The 16,535-nt window shown below is 41.9% G+C and overlaps 1 protein-coding gene across 2 annotated transcripts in view; it reads right to left on the reverse strand.

The window, feature by feature from the left end:
- Window positions 1-16,535, reverse strand: part of BRF1 (BRF1 RNA polymerase III transcription initiation factor subunit) — a 572,778-nt gene that overhangs the window by 9,160 nt on the left and 547,083 nt on the right. The window contains exons 16-17 of one of the 2 annotated variants that reach the window (XM_029598099.1): window positions 13,133-13,184; window positions 7,393-7,558 (exon numbers count right to left, since the gene is read on the reverse strand). In XM_029598099.1, the coding sequence (XP_029453959.1) occupies window positions 7,393-7,558; window positions 13,133-13,184 (218 nt within the window). Of the gene's footprint in view, window positions 1-7,392; window positions 7,562-13,132; window positions 13,185-16,535 lie in introns of both variants that reach the window. The other variant, XM_029598098.1, reaches the window with a different exon arrangement.

Below are 16,535 nucleotides of genomic sequence, written 5' to 3' on the forward strand. Positions count from 1 at the left end.
TCTCTATTGCCTGGAAGCAATCGCAAAAGACGGACATTGTGAGTTATTATTTCAGACTACCGATAGGAACCGGTACTCGCTCCTCGAGGGCCTATGTTCCTGAATACTCTGAGGATTCTCCTTGTGCAGAAGCTATTGCATGACAGACATTGTAAGTTACTAGTTCAGAGGGTATGTAGGAACCAGCACTCGCTCTTCGAGGGCCTATGTTCCTGAACACCCTGAATATTCTCTATTGACTAGAAGCTATTCCAGATACAGATTATTGTGAGTTACCACCGCTCTCTCAGAGCTTTCCCTGGAACCAGGTACTCGCTCCTCGAGGGCCTAATCCTTTCCAGCTACTGAGCCATCTCAAGACCTTATGTGAGTTATCACCTACTACTGGCTATGTATATCTGCATACCCTGTCTATTCACTATCTACAGTCTCTTTGCAGCTCAGCAACCTTGGAATCACAGTTCCAGTATCTGAGGGACTTCAGCCCTGCTGGGCATACCAGCTCACTACTGCCATCTCTGGTGGTTATACTACCTTTCTAATAAAAGATCTGACTCCATACTCCAGCCTAGCCAGTGGTCCCTCTCGGGACTCCCTCCTGGGGGTGCTGTCATCTGCCATCGGCCCAAGGATTCACCTATCTATTTTCTGTCCAGCTGAGCACCATCTCCAATACTTCACTTGTACAGATTGCCAACTCTGCAGTCTACATCATAACATACTGCCATTCCTTAGCTGACCCATAGGAGGCAGTACACAACAGATTGCTACTCCTCCCCTTGGGGAGGGGATTCTATCAGACTGCTATTCGCATCTGCTAGCTCCTCCCAACCGCATAGCAAATCCCATCAGATTGCTAACCTGCTAGCAGATCGCACAACAGAATGCTAACTCCTCCTTCTGCAGGAGCCACAGTACAACAGATTGCTAACTCCTCCTTTCTAAAGGAGCCGAAACTAACACATGGCTTGGACAGAGTGAGCCTTGACATGACTCACCAGATTCAGGCCCACCTGGGCATAACAGGAGATGCAATTTCTAGACAACTGGATAAAGTCTGTTTGGCAACGGCAATCCCCAGTTTGTAAGTGTCAGAACAAACAAAAAGCTGGGTGGACTTTCTATTGGCTTCAGTCTATTCCAGGTAAAAGGCTCTCTTTCAGTCCAAACCGTGGAGTACTTATTCAGCTTAGTGGACATATGGCCTAGGAAAGAATGTTGGAAGGATGATTGTTTGGTTAAATAGGAACTCAGACACCACCATAGGTGGAAACTTAGGATGGGTGTGCAGAACAACCCTATCATGATAAAACTTAGTTAATGTGGATAAATTACTAGAGCCTGGAGCTCACTGACCCTGTACCAAAGTGACGGCCACCAGGTCACATGAGTGCAATGGCTCATAAAGAGTTTTCATTAGCTGGGTCAGAAATATGCTGGGATCCCAGTGGCAGGCCTGGTGGGAGATTTCAAATGAATCATGCCTGTCAAATTGGTCAACCAAAGGTTATACAAAGATTGGTCTACATTTTATATGTTGATGATAGATGCCAGTTGCACTGAGGTGAGCCCTTACTGAGTTGGTCTTAAGACCCGATTCAGACAAATGTAGAAGATAATCAAGCAGAGTGTGTGTGGAGAAGGAGAAAGGATCCAGAGCCTTTTGCTCACATGACAAGGCAAACCTCCTCCATTTAAGTCCATAGGACTTCCTAGTGGAATTCTTTCTTGAAGCCAAAAGAATACAAGAGACATGTTTGAAGCTAAAAGAACATTAGACAGATCTAGAGGCTACAGAGTCACCTTCTCAACATCCAAGCAGTGAGAGCCAGGGACCTGATGTTGGGATTGCACAATCTGCCTTGATCCTAAAGTAATGAGATTTGGCAAATTCCCTAACCTAATTGGTTCACTGATGAACATCTCCCTCAGGAGTGGGAACCAAATCTGTTGTGGCAAAAAGGGGGCTTTGAGAATCATGTTTCTACGGGCTTTTAGCTTCAACAGAATCTTTGCAACTACTTACAACACAGGATACATACATAGCAGACTCTTGCTCCAACTGAGGGCAAAGGTATCTGACACTGGCTTGTCTTGTACCCTTTTCCTTGAACAGAAGTGTGGAAGCTTTCAGTTCTGAGGAAATACAAAAATATCTACCGCGGGTGTACTCCACTTGCAGAATATCTGGTTTGCTATCCCCCTGTTCCAGGGACCATTCATGGGGTTTTAGGATACGACAATCTACATGTCTGCCAGATATGAGACACTCAGGATCATCTGCAGAAAGATGGCAGATGACAAAAAATTATTCAGAGTAGTTAAATCACAAGCTGTTGTGATAAATTGCAGGAAGACCTTGTGAGGCTGGAAAATTGGGCATCCAAATGGCAGATGAAATTTAATGTGGATAAAGGCAAGGTGATGCATATAGGGAAAAATAACCTATGCTATAGTTACATAATGTTAGGTTCCATATTAGGAACTACCACCCAAGAAAGAGATCTAGGTGTCATAGTGGATAACACATTGAAATTGTTGGTTCAGTGTGCTGTGGTAATCAAAAAAGCAAACAGAATGTTGGGAATTATTAGAAAGGGAATTGTGAATAAAAGGGAAAGTGTCATAATGCCTCTGGATCGCTCCATGGTGAGACTGCACCTTGAATACTGTGTACAATTCTGGTCACCGCATCTCACAAAAGATATAGTTGTGATGGAGAAGGTACAGAGAAGGGCGACCAAAATGATAAAGGGATGGAACAACTCCTCTATGAGGAAAGACTAAAGAGGTTAGGACTTTTCAGCTTGGAGAAGAGACGGCTGAGGGGGGATATGATAGAGGTGTTTAAAATCATGAGAGGTCTAGAACGGGTAAATGTGAATCGGTTATTTACTCTTTCGGATAATAGAAGGACTAGGGGGCACTCCATGAAGTTAGCATGTGGCACATTTAAAACTAATCAGAGAAAGTTATTTTTCACTCAATTCACAATTAAACTCTGGAATTTGTTGCCAGGGGATGTGGTTAGTGTGGTTAGTGCAGTTAGTGTAGTTGGGTTCAAAAAAAGTTTGGATAAGTTCTTGGAGGAGAAGTCTATTACCTGCTACTAATTAAGTTAACTTAGAAAATAGCCACTGCCATTACTAGCAACAGTAACATGGGATAGACAGTTTTTGGGAACTTGCCAGGTTCTTATGGCCTGGATTGGCCACTGTTGGAGACAGGATACTGGGTTTGATGGACCCTTGGGTCTGACCCAGTATGGCATTGTTCTTATGGCCCAGGTCCTACATCTGGATGGTCTCCTGACACAAGAAGTATGACCCTATACCTCCCTGCTTGTTGATGTAAAACATCACAGCTTAGTTGGAGCAGAATGATTTTGTTGGCCAACTGATTTCTTAAAGCCTCCAGAGTGTATTGAACCACCCTTAGCTGCAGGAAACTTATCTAATGAAATTTTCCCAAAGAGAGACCAAAAACCTTGAGTGCAGACCCCTATATGTGGGCTTCTCACCCAAGGTTGGGCATATCTGTGGTGAGGACAATTTGGACTGGAGGAATTTGGAAGGGAATGTCTTTGGTTAAATTGGACTTTTCTCACCATCAGGACAGGGAGTCCTTGAGTGGCTGCAAACCCGAAGATCCCAAGTTGCCTGCAGCCACTGAGATCTGAGGATCCATTGTGTTCTCCTCATAAGGAGACTGCCACAGAGTTACATGGACTATTGACACCATAAGGTTCAACAACCTCAATATGTTGCCTGCTGATTCACTTGTGTTCTTTCCAGTGCAGATATCAATGTGGTAGCCCTCTGTTGTGGAAAGAAGGCTTTTGCCTGAGTCATGTTTGGCAGAGCTCAGATAAACTCAAGATGAGATGATAGGCTCAAATGGGACTTTGTGTAGTTGATAACTCCAGATCCCAGTTGGTTTTGCACATGGATTCTGTGGAATTTGCCTGCGATGTGCTCTTTACCAGCCAATCATCTAGATGGGGAACACATCCACCCCAGTTTGTATAAGTGTGCCACTACCATAGCAAGGCATTTGGCAAAGATATGCTGGGCTGATGCTAGGCCAAAAAGCAGATCGTGATACCGAAAGTGATGGTTCCCTACTATGAATCAGAGATATTTTCTTTGACACGAGACTATCTCTGTGTGGGTGTAAATATCCTTGAGAATGAGAAAGCATAGCAAGTCCCCATTTTGTAAAAAGCTGATTAAGATGCTCAGGGAAATCATCTTCAATTTTTCTCTTTTCGGAAACTTATTAAAGGCCCTTAAGTCTAGAATGGGATGGAGTTTTCCTGTTTTGTTTGGAATTGGAAAGTATTTGGACTAGAATCCCCACCCTCGTTCCCCTGGTGGAATGGGTTCAACCTGTTGGTCCTTAAGAGGGAGAAGAACTCCTTCTGAAGCAATTCCTGAAGTGGAAAATGTCCCCAACTAGGGTCAGAGATTGATTTGGAAGAAAACCCAATAGATGTAAAATTTACCCTTTTTGTATAATGCTGAAGACCCACATCTGAAGTTACACTGGGCTAGTGGTTTACATAAAATCTCAGCCTGCCTCTGAAGAAAGGTCCTTCAGTAGAGGTACAGGGATGCAAGCCAATGCTCACTGTTTTTCAGTCAAAACCCTTTCCCAGGGCAGAGGGGGTGGAGGATAATGTCTCCTTAACTGTAAGAAGAATCTCCTTAGCCCTGCTCTCAGGTGCCTCCTGATAGAGGAGGTAGGGTCTAGAATAGCTGTAGAGAACTAAAGCATTGCACAGTGCTCAAGTATCTGTACCACCGCTTCCCTGATCCTATATCTGAAAAGATTTTCTCCAGTGCATGGCATATCAGCTAGACTTTTCTGAACCTCAGCCAGGCAAATTTGTGGGCACCAATCCCCATAGCAAAGGTTGAATGGATCATGTGTTTTTCACACTCCATTCTCTTTTCTACCAGTGATGAAAAGTCATTCCACTGCCTCTGAGGAAGCTGCTCAGCCATCTCCTATATCTGCTTCAGAATGTTCTGCATATACTGCCCATGAAGAACTAGGAGGCTCTGCGGGCATTAAGCATAGCTCCCTGAAACACTTTCCTCCCAAGAATATCCAAGGTTCTAGAATCCTTCCTTGGGGCACTGAGGAATGGGTCAGATTTCTCTTGGCCCTCTTAAGAGTGGATTCAATCAGCAGATTGGTGCGGTAGCTGCTTCTTTATGAAATATGATAAAACGCATCCACATTTTCCCACATCCTCCTCTGTACATCCTGAAGGATTTCATGAATCGGGACAGCCATAACCTCCTTAGAAGGCACCACGAATTGGAGGATGTCCAGCATTTTATTCCTGGTCTTATCCTCCATCAAAAGAAAAGGAATGCTCACCACAATTCTCCTAATAAAGCCAGTAAAGGAGAAATCCTCTGGAGGGACTTTCTTCTTTCTGATAGAGGAGAGGGGTCAGATGAGAGATCTATTGATCCCCCTTTTCTTTCTTTTTTTTTTTTTAAGAGACATTGCCAGATCTGTTGTCATACCCCCAGGAGAACTCTGAGTTAGACCTTGACTGGTACACTGGTGAAAACCCAAAAGGTGCCAGCCCCATAGACAAGGCCTCAGAAAGGGGAGCACTTGTCTGTTGGGGCCTGGAACCCAAGGAACTACTGCATCTCTAGGGAGCTTATTTTTCTGACTGGCTGGGGATCACCGTTGGGGCAGCCACTATCAACACAGATTCCCTTTCAGGAACTGGAATCTGCACTGGGATGCCGGGCAATCGGATGGACTCTAGCATCTGCTGGACTTCAATCTGCATTTGTCCCAATGCTGGACCACTTTCTATTGCCTTGTTCAAGGCCTTCCAGATCTTTCTGTCTAGTTCCTCCTCCAAAATTATCATTGCCAATACCGACTGGGAAACAGGAGTAGTGGTAATATCTTCCTGGGAAACCAGAGGTGTATTGATGTCAGACACATGGAACTCTCAGAAACTGGTACAGTTCCTGAGACTGCTTTTAGGATTAGCTCTCCTCTCCATGGGCAGGCTTCAAGGCATTCACAGCCTCATCCAGAATGTCCCTGGCTCCCGGCACTGTATCCCTATGGAGACTGATGTCTTTGCTGAATGCCCAGCATCAGAACTCCTTGATATCGGAGTTGAAAAAACAGAACTCATCACCTTCCCAGAGTGGGAGGCAGGCAGGCTATGGCCTGTCTTCCTGGTCCTTACTAATGCTTGATATCATTAGAGTACAATGCCCCCTCAATGTCGATCTATCACCAGTGTCCAGTGTGGCTCCTGGGCCCATTAATGCTAATAGGCTGGTCTTTCAGTGACTTAAGGGCATTTCCATCAGCTCCAGATGGGAATGTTGTCCTTTTGGGGCGACTACCCTAGTTATCATACAATGCCCCCAAGCACAGGATACAGCTATAACAGGGATCCGTGATAGACATAATTCTGGTACACTGGGGGCATCATTTGAAGCTGTTGTTTTCTTGAAGTCAAACCTAATTGACTGCAGGTGGTTGGTGCATGAGACTGTGCACCAGTCAGATGCAAAGAACAGAAAGGAAACTTAGTAAAATTACTAAAAAACGTAAGACACTAAGTAGAGGAAGAAAATACCACAGGGCTCTGTGACGAACAAACTTGACAACTTTGCTGAAAAATAAAAACAGTCAAAGCAGGACAGTGAAAAACCATGACGGGTGGGCTCCATGGAAGAGAAGAGACTGAAGGGGGTCCCTGCATGGGTGTGTGATTATAATGGCATGCTGGCCATGCCCAGTGAGGCACAGTCAAAGTTCTAGAAACTTTGACATAAAAGTTCAGACCAGGCTCATCAGATAATGTCATCCACTGTGAGGACTGCCCTCCTGCTGTCCTCAGAGAATACAGATTTACCCCTGTACTAAAACAATTTAGCACTGTTTTAGTACACTGGTCCCAGAGATCCTGAGAGGTAGACATGGACAACTCCTCTTTAGTTTTACCTCTAACTTGCTCACATTTCTGAATTTTGTTTTCTTAAAGTTATTGACATTTGAAAAAAGCTGTGGTGCAGTAGCTAAGATCTACAACTTAAAGCAACAAGACTGTCCCCCCATGCTGTTGAGCTGTGCTTTTGTAGAATCAATTCAGATACTTATGCTGCTGCAAAACATATGTTTGCCATTATGGTATGGCATACAGTGGCACTAATTTTCAAAAACAAAAGATAAAAAAAAAGAAAGAAAGGAAATAACTCAACCCTGGCAACAAAATACAGTACATGGATAGCAGGACTTACCTTTTACAGAGATTTTCAAACTCACATTTTAACAACCCTTTTGGCATTACTTTAATTTTTTTGTACTCCACCTGCCACAGTTAAACCCCAAACTTACCATTTCCTCTCAATAACTGAAGTGCACTTAGACAGTGATCTTCTTCCTCTTCTTCCTCCTCCTCCACATCATCTTCATGATTATAAGTTACTGGACCGCTTTCTACCAGCACAGTCAATGGCTTGGCAAGTTCTGGAACAGATGACTGCTGATTTGGATGGATGACCTGCTGAGAACGAAAGAGATGAAAATGGATAATGCCTTTTCTTCTCTTTCCTGCTAGACCTACAAGAGGAGACATGCCACATTAGGGGGTGCCCTCTGTGCATGATTCAGCAGGTGCAGTCTAAGCAAAGCTTCATTCTCCTGTTCTATTGATACCAAAAGATAAAAGTTTTACTGTGCAACACAGCACTCCCACTGCATTTTCAAGAACGGCGGTAAAACCTTCTGTAATAAACATGCTAGGTAAATATTCTGAACTCATAAATGGTTCAAAATCTTGCCAAAACAAAATTCTATTAAAATTACATTTCAATGCAATCTTCTGACAAGTGAATAGTGAAGACAGCCTTTGAAAGACAACACTACTAATTTAGAGTGATTTTATTGCATTTATTTGGCAGCAGTATCAAGAGTGTGACAGTAATGCTAATTAGTGTTAAAATCAAGACATTATGTACTGATTGCACAAATGTATCTATGGTAACCATGTGTTTATGGAACCATGTTTTATTTTAAAAAAAAAATAATAATACATAGCACTACTCTGACGTAGTGCTGGTAGCAAAATTGCTTTACAAGTATTTCTGTTCACTGAGGAAGGGCTTGGAATAACACCACAGAAAACTTCCACAAATAAGAACGGAAGTGAGGTAGACTATCAATTTTTAGAAGACTCTCTTTCACAAGGTGCTGGCAAAACTAAAAGTAGATAAAGCAATGGGGCCAGAAAGCATACATTTGAGGGCTTTAAGGGAACTTCGGGAAGTTCTGGACCTTTTCAATGCTTCTTTAGAGTTAGGCGTGGTTCCAAATGACTGGAGACTGACAGATATGTTTCCAGTTCACAAAAGTGGAAGTAACGAGACATGTGGGAACTACAGACCAGTTAGTATGACCTCCGTGGTGAATAAATTAATGGACTTGCAGCTACAATACAGAATAGTGCAGTTTCTGGAATCCAATGGATTACAAGAAGTTAGGCTGCATGCTTTTACCAAACTCTTGTCCCTAGCTCCTCCTTATTGACAGAAGCGGCGGCTGTCAGAGGGTTTGACAGCAGACGCTTAATTATACCGGCGTTGGTTGTCGAACCTACTGACAGCCACGGGTTTGGAAAATGGACGCCGGCAAAATTGAGCGTCCGTCTTCCAACCCGCGGGCAGATTATTTTTCTTTTTTTTAGAATTGTTTTTCTTTTTTATTTTTGGGGCCTCCGACTTAATATCGCACTGCTTTTCTGTACACTTTCCTGATGTCAGCCGAAATTAAAATGTGCGGCTTTGCTGAACATTTTACTTTCTGAATCGTGCGGGAATAACTAATAGGCCCATCAACATGCATTTGCATGTTGCGGGTGCTATTAGTTTCGGGGGGTTGGCTGCGCGTTTTCCACGCGCTATTACCCCTTACTGTATAAGGGGTAAAAATAGTGCGTCAAAAACGCACGTCCAAATGGGGGCTAACAGTGCGCTCGGCCTGAGCGCACTTTACTGTATCGGCCCGTTAGAGTCTAAAGTGACTACTGCTGGTTTCTCTGGAGAGATGAAAATCCCGCTGGGCTGAAGGTCCGGAGGAGAGAGACAGGCTTCCTCCTCAGACACGACAGAAATTGTGCCTTGTCCAAGCACACCACAAATGCTTCCAGCTGATAATGGAAGCATTGGCAATGAGGCTTGAAACACTGCTGCTCCCTTTTTTCCGGCGACGAACTGAACCTCACCAGGACCCGCCGCTGATGCCTCAGCGATAGAGTCTCTTACTACTGGAGGCAGTCGGCCATCAAGAGGGCTAAGAGATGTAACGTCCACAGCTGAGGTAAGTTCTCCATCGCCGACCTTGGCAACGGGAGCCAAACCCCCTTCCGGAGCGGGGTGCAGGCATTGTTGAATAGTAAGTTGCCCTGAAGGGAGAGTGGGCTCCGAGGGAGAGAGCCTAACTCTTCCTTTACATTTAGAAGGCTTAAAACCACTAACTAAACAGTCACAGAGGCCAAAATTGGAGGCAAAATAGTTGAGGCAACAATGGGGCAGCAGACAAGCTTGCAGTCAGACTGCCATCTTGGCTCCTCCTCCCATATGATAGAGCTATTTAAAATATCTCCAAGGATTAAATGCACAGAAAGCAGGTCTCTCAACAGAAAAGAAGCTAGAATGAGAGGTCATAGAACAAAATTGAAATGGGATAAAATCTGAATAATCTAAGGAAATATTTTTCTTTATGGAGAGTTCCCTGGACGTATGCAATGGCCTTCCAGTGGAGGAGGTGGCGACAGAGACAGTGTCGGAGTTCAAGAAAACTTGAGGATTGTAAATTTAAGTGGGAGGTGTGCATGGATAGACTAGATGGGATGTACGGTCTTTATCTGCAATCATATTGCATGTTTCTATGTTACAAAGACGGGGGCAGCTTACCATTGCCATTGTGGATAGCAATACTTGGTGGCCAGTGAAAGATATTCAAGTATCTCTAAGAGAGCTACATCTTGCACTCAGCCATAAAAGCTCACTGGAGTGCTCAATATATATAGATGAGGTAACATGGAAAGACAGAAAGCCACAATGATTTACTGAGGAGAGCAGGATGTCTGCAATAATATGAATGAAAAAAGACCTTAATTTTTCAGCACCTTCCTTCTCTCATTTCTGTACCTTCTAATTGATTGATCTGGTATACATCTCTCTAAGCATATTTAGGCAAGAACAGAAAAATATGTTAAAAGATGTAGGGAAATCCATTCTTAATTTATAATCATTATGCTGAACATTTCCATCTGCTTGGAAAATTTCAACTGAATGGTGAGCAAGTAGAAAAGAACTATTCTTGGCTCATTTGTTTTTTTAAAAACTTCATCATCCTTTTTAAAAGCATGCCCTCTTCTTAATTATGTCCATTTCCAGTCTGTCACAGTTATAAAAAATGTGCAGATTATTTTAATGAGCAAGCAGAAAAAGTGAAAATGTATTTCCTCAGGCAGGATAATCAAGCCAATTCTGAAAAATCAATGTTTAAGGATTTTTTAAATGTTCTTTTTAAAGGTTCTCCATTCTATAGAACTCAAAGGTCAGCTAATTTTCACATGACAAATATTTTCTATCCAAGCATGGACGATACCGGCAACAGTTTTCCAGTAGCTCTGAAGTTAAACTGGTACATTTTGCAAGATGACGTACATGTGCGCTACCCGGCACGTGCACATGTACGCCCAATTTTATAACATGTGCGTGCAGGCGCACGCAAGTTATAAAATCGGGGATCGGCGCGTGCAAGGGGGTGCACAGTTATGCACCTTGCGTGCGCTGAGCCGCGCTGCCTTCCCACGTTCCCTCCCCCCTAACCTGATCTTCCCACCCCTTCCGCTAATCTTTCCTCCCCCTAGCCCTACTCTAACCCCCCCAAATTTTTTAATTTGCCTTTTGTGCCTGCCTCTGGGCAGGCGCAAGTTGCGTGCGCCAGCCGACTACCGGCTTGCGATCCCAAGCACAGCAGCAAATGGCCGCTGTGCCTGGTGCCTCTGACCCCGTCCCGTCCCTTTAGTAAAGCCCCGGGACTTACACGCGTCCCGGGGCTTTATGTGCGTCACTGGGCCTTTTGAAAATAGGTCCGGTGCGCGTAACCTTTTTAAAATCCGGCCCATTATTTCTGAACTATAAAGCATATAGAATGCTTTACATATTTGTAATGTGCATTAAATGTGCATTAAAACATTAAAACAACTGGGGCAAGCATTACTAACAATTCCATCTCCCAAATTAGCACATCTGGGTTCAGTGAGAGAGAGGTCTCTCTCTCTGGCTGGTCCCAGATTATGGAATTCCCTCCCAGTTGATATTCGCCTAGAGGACAACATCAATAGCTTTAAGAAACAGATAAAGACCTGGTTATTTCAGCAGGCGTTTAGTCAAACCAATTGATCTGTTATTAGGATATGTTAGTGGAAGAAGTGGAGCTATTAATTTTAATACTGAAATGAGGAACAGAGACATGGAAACATTGGGTAATTTTATCTAAGGGAACGTTGGTTGACGGGTTCATTTATTATAGAATTATTTCTAAATGTATCAGTTTTTAAAGTGTTTTTACTGTTTTAACTTTAATATAATTTTAACTTAATGCTATTGAAAGAATGTAAAATTTAGATAAGCTGTTTATTTTATTTTATTTTTTTTCATTTTATTTTGAATTTGCTACTGCAAATTCTATGTTTGTAAACCGCCTTGACATGTATTTGAAAGCCGGTATATAAAGTTGAACAAATAAATAAATAACATAAATAAATCTTTCATGCTGTTTGTTATACAAACAGGCTGTTTCCCCAATCCTGTAAGAGATGGCTACCTATTAAAATATTTAGGCAACATTCTGTCACCAACACTTTCCATTTTCTCTACTGACAAATTCTGAAACATTAAAGTTGTGCAACATATCAAATTAACTGAATCTTTACAGATCCAATAGATATATAGTTTCCAAAAGTCAACAACAGAAAAATAAATACTGAGAAGGTAGGTCAGGCAGTCTGAAAGTTAACTTATCTCTCTTCCAGACTGGCAGTATTATTTTAAAATATTTATCATACTTTCCTATAAATTCCAAAAATAGGTAGTAATAGGGATCAAATCAACAAGTTGCAGGTGATACCTTTTACTAGAATAACTTAATACATCTGTGATTGGCTTTTGAAAGCTAGGCTCCCCTTATCAGGTCAGTGAAGAAACAGCGCAGTTACACTGGATTCAAACAGTACAGTGTCAGCTAGGCATGAGTCTGTCCACACAAACCAGAAAGTTGCAAGTTACATTACAATTGAGTTAGTCCAGCAAAAAGTCTCATCTACAACTTTCTCGACTACTCATTTTTACATATTCAAATGGAGAATGGCAATCATAATACTTTGTTCAAAAACAGGTTGCAATCTGCTTAGAGAGAAGAAATTAATATCTGATTCTGTATAAAAATATTCCTCAATAGTATCATTTGTTAATGTTTTAAATATTGATTAATAAACATTCAATAAAATAATTCCTCAATTTCAAACTACCCCCATCTAACCACTATAATGTAATTAGTTTCTACATCTTTGTTGATTCTCACCCAGAAAAAGATTTCTTTCCATTAACCTCATCAGCCTGCTTTCTGAGCGCAACATTTTTAATGTGGCAGTCTCTCCAAGGATCGAAACCAGGAAAAGCAAGACACTTCTCTCCTAACCCCTACCAAAGGAAAATATTCACAATATCCTGTCAATCTTATTGCTTTATTTCTGCCTTTTTATTCATTTTATAAAGCTCATCTATCCAGTGCAGCACTAATCCATCATCATCCATCACTGTAGTGAAAAGCACTACTTTTCCTTTCTAAGCTGGAGTAATAGGGATTTCTAGTACTCTGATCTCTCAGTACAACTGAAAAGCTAGGAGAGTAATAATCATACCACACTTAGGATTTTCTTTTTTAAGGCAGAAAAGAAACTCTTCTGTTTCCAAATGGACTAAACATGGCAAACTGCCCATTTTAAATGTGTATTAGAGAGGCTGAGGAAAGTAAATGCATGTACACACAATGCTCAGATAAGTACCTGTTCCACTGCCATCTTTTTAGCTGAATATGTAGAAACCAGGGGTCTTAATCTGGAAAAAAAAAAGTTTATGATCACAGAGGTTATAAATGTAATGGTCATTAATGTAAGTCAGTATATTTTGATTTACAATAAAATTGCTCTGCAGCTAAGAAAATTATATTTCCCTTTTCAGTATTTTAGGTTTAAAATAAGTTATGCAAAGTCAGGAAGTATTATGGCACATATTTTATCATAGTTTAAAAATACTAATAGAATAACATTAGGAAACAATTTCAATTCCATAAATGTTTGAGATTACTCTGAAAGATTTTACATAAATGAACAGCTCATAAGTAGAGTAAGCCTACCAAGAGGAAATACTGATTTATGGTCAGATTAAAGTTTATCCTTGGTGACCTCCACCTCAACCTTGCTTTTCTATTTTCAGCCTTAGTTCTTTCCTGTCTCTGCAGATCTTCCCTCCCTGTGTACTGGTATACTAATTAACTGTGAACAACTGAGCAGCCACCCAACTTAAAACCACCCAACTTAAAACCTGAGGAAGAAGGTCTGAGCTAATTATAGTCCAAATCATTCAGTTTCACCATACACTTGCTTACTGTCAGCAAGAGGAAGGAACCTTAGCCCTTCTCCAGACACCCTGTACAAATATGCTAGTGTCCTGCATGCGACACAACTTTCATGCTGGGAGAGTTTCAAAGCACAGCTGATTAGATCACCAGGAAGCTTATCCTTGTAGTCAATTTTGTAGCCAAGCAGGCAATTTTAGTAAAATTCACTTGTCACACAAATCTGGCATACCACCAAAACTGAAGCAAAAATGTATATAGCAAGGGTATAAAACAATTAGCCAATTAACCATTTGCACTGACTCATGAAAATATCATAGACCCATACAAATGAGTCACATGGTATAAAGAAAGGATTTATCCATGGAACACAGGCCAGCCACAATAAAGTTATATTTACACACATTTTCTATACATATGCTATATATATATATATATATATATATATATATATATATATATATTCCATTCTCTCTCCTCTAAAGACAGTCTAGCTCAAATCATAAAGCCAGATAGTAACAGTGCTTGGGATCCGTATGAAGAGGATGGCGATAAAACTCCTAAAGCAGAAAAATGTGTCTTCTTTTTGCAGCTGACGTAACAGAGTGGTACATGCTTCAGGGAGAAGATTGTATGAAATGTGATATAAGGAAGTGCAAGACATAGTACTTACTTGGCAGCTAAATTTCAGTATCAAAATATCTAGGAAGCAGCACATTCTGGGAGCTAAGTTAATAATGTCCACAGTGCAGGAAAGAGATCCTGGTATAATTATATCTTTATATTTACTAATTTTTACAATCACTATAGACAATCACTATACTCAAAAATTATTTTAACGAAACACAAGTCCACCAGAAATGGGGACACAGCTAACACCACTCTAAAAATTTATAAATAGCAAGCATGTAAAGAACAAAACGCCAACATCTTAGCCAAAAGAAACTCATCCTTGGGGGCCTAGATTTTTAAGAGAACAATCACTGAGGTGGCTTCAAAGGCCTGTTTGTTACTAAGAAAATGCGTAAGCTGGTTTGGCTCAAAGAAACCATAACCAACGTCCTGATATTTAATCAGACATTTTTTAAAATAGCCATGAAAATATCTAGTAATTTCAAGATAGCAAAACAAGACGGTGAGCAGAACTAGAGGGATGCCTAGGTGGCACAGGGAGAGACATAACTAGTAGAAAAAAAAAGGAAGTGATTATGCTATTGCACAAGCCATTGGCAAGACCTTACCTGAAATGTGTCCCTTTCTGGAGTCCCTACCCATGGAAGGCTATAAATAGGACGGAGGCCGACAAGAAGAGCTAACAGTGTCTGCACTAAAACTCCTATGATATGAGACTCCGGGACTCTTGTATACTCTACAGGAGAGGTGAGACAGTAGAGATATAATACAAACATTCAAATATCTGAAAGGATTTAATAGAGCAAATGAAGCAAATCCATTTTGATGGAAAGGAAGTTCCAGAACTTCCCAAGTCATAGATGCTCAGAGGAGGTAGACTCAAGAACAACTTCAGGAAATATTTTCCTAGAAAGGGTCGTAGATGCCTGGAATGCCCTTCTTGGAGTGAGTGAAGGCGCATAAAACAGTAATGCACTTCAAGAAAGAACATGGCATACTGGGTCAGACCAAGGGTCCATCAAGCCCAGCATCCTGTTTACAACAGTGGCCAATCCAGGCCATAAGAACCTGGCAATTACCCAAAAACTAAGTCTATTCCATGCTACTGTTGCTAGTAATAGCAGTGGCTAATTTCTAAGTCAACTTAATTAATAGCAGGTAATGGACTTCTCCTCCAATAACTTATCCAATCCTTTTTAAACACAGCTGCACTAAGCACATCCCCTGGCAACAAATTCCAGAGTTTAATTGTGCGTTAAGTGAAAAAGAACTTTCTCCGATTAGTTTTAAATGTGCCACATGCTAACTTCATGGAGTGCCCCCTAGTCTTTCTATTATCCGAAAGCATGGCAAAAGCAAAGAAGATCCTTAGTTACAAAAAAAAAAAACAAAAACTGAAGGGATAGTAAAAGAATTATCTGCTGGATCTGTTTGGTAGGCTGCAAGTACAGTAATAAATAGAAGTGCTAGCAAATCCAATTACATGAGTATTTGTATGACTGACAGATTATGATAGCATTAACTAGCACTAGGTCTACCTAGCAGTTTGCAAGTACAATAAAAGCTAAAAGTCTTACAGGCCGATACAGTAAGGAGCGGCAGGAAGAGCTGCGTTAGTGCCGGGCGCACCCGCGGTGGGCGCACGTACAGTCCGGCTCACCTACCACTCGATACTGTATTTAAATTGCTTGCAAATGCAAGCCGCGTCCAAGAAGCGTCTGTGAAGCGTTAGGCCCGCGCAACCCATTTTACTGTATAGAGCGCTATACAGTAACCTGGGTGTGCTGGCCTAACGCTTCACGGACACGCTGGTATCTTTTATTTCAAATGACATTTGAAATGACAGGTACCAGGAAGTGGACAGTTCTCCTACGCTCGAGATTGCCAGTCCTCTCTCCCCTCCTCCCGAAGCAAGGCGCGAAAAGCAGCCTTGCTTCGGGAGGAGGGGAGAGAGGACTGGCAGTATAAATCGAAAAAGCCAAAAAAAAAAAGTTGCAACGAAGTGGACGGTTCTCCTACGCTCGGGATTGCCAGTCCTCTCTCCCCTCCTCCCGAAGCAAGACGCTCAAGGCATGACGTCACGATGTGTGACGTCACGCCTTGAGCGGCCCAATTGCACGCACAGGGGCCGCTTTCACCCGTGCAGGCATCCATCTTTGCCGGGAGGCAGGGGAGCTGTGGTCCGACTTTGCCGATGT

The sequence above is a fragment of the Rhinatrema bivittatum genome, chromosome 4 (genome assembly GCF_901001135.1).
Source record: "Rhinatrema bivittatum chromosome 4, aRhiBiv1.1, whole genome shotgun sequence".
Classification (NCBI taxonomy): Eukaryota; Metazoa; Chordata; class Amphibia; order Gymnophiona; family Rhinatrematidae; genus Rhinatrema; species Rhinatrema bivittatum.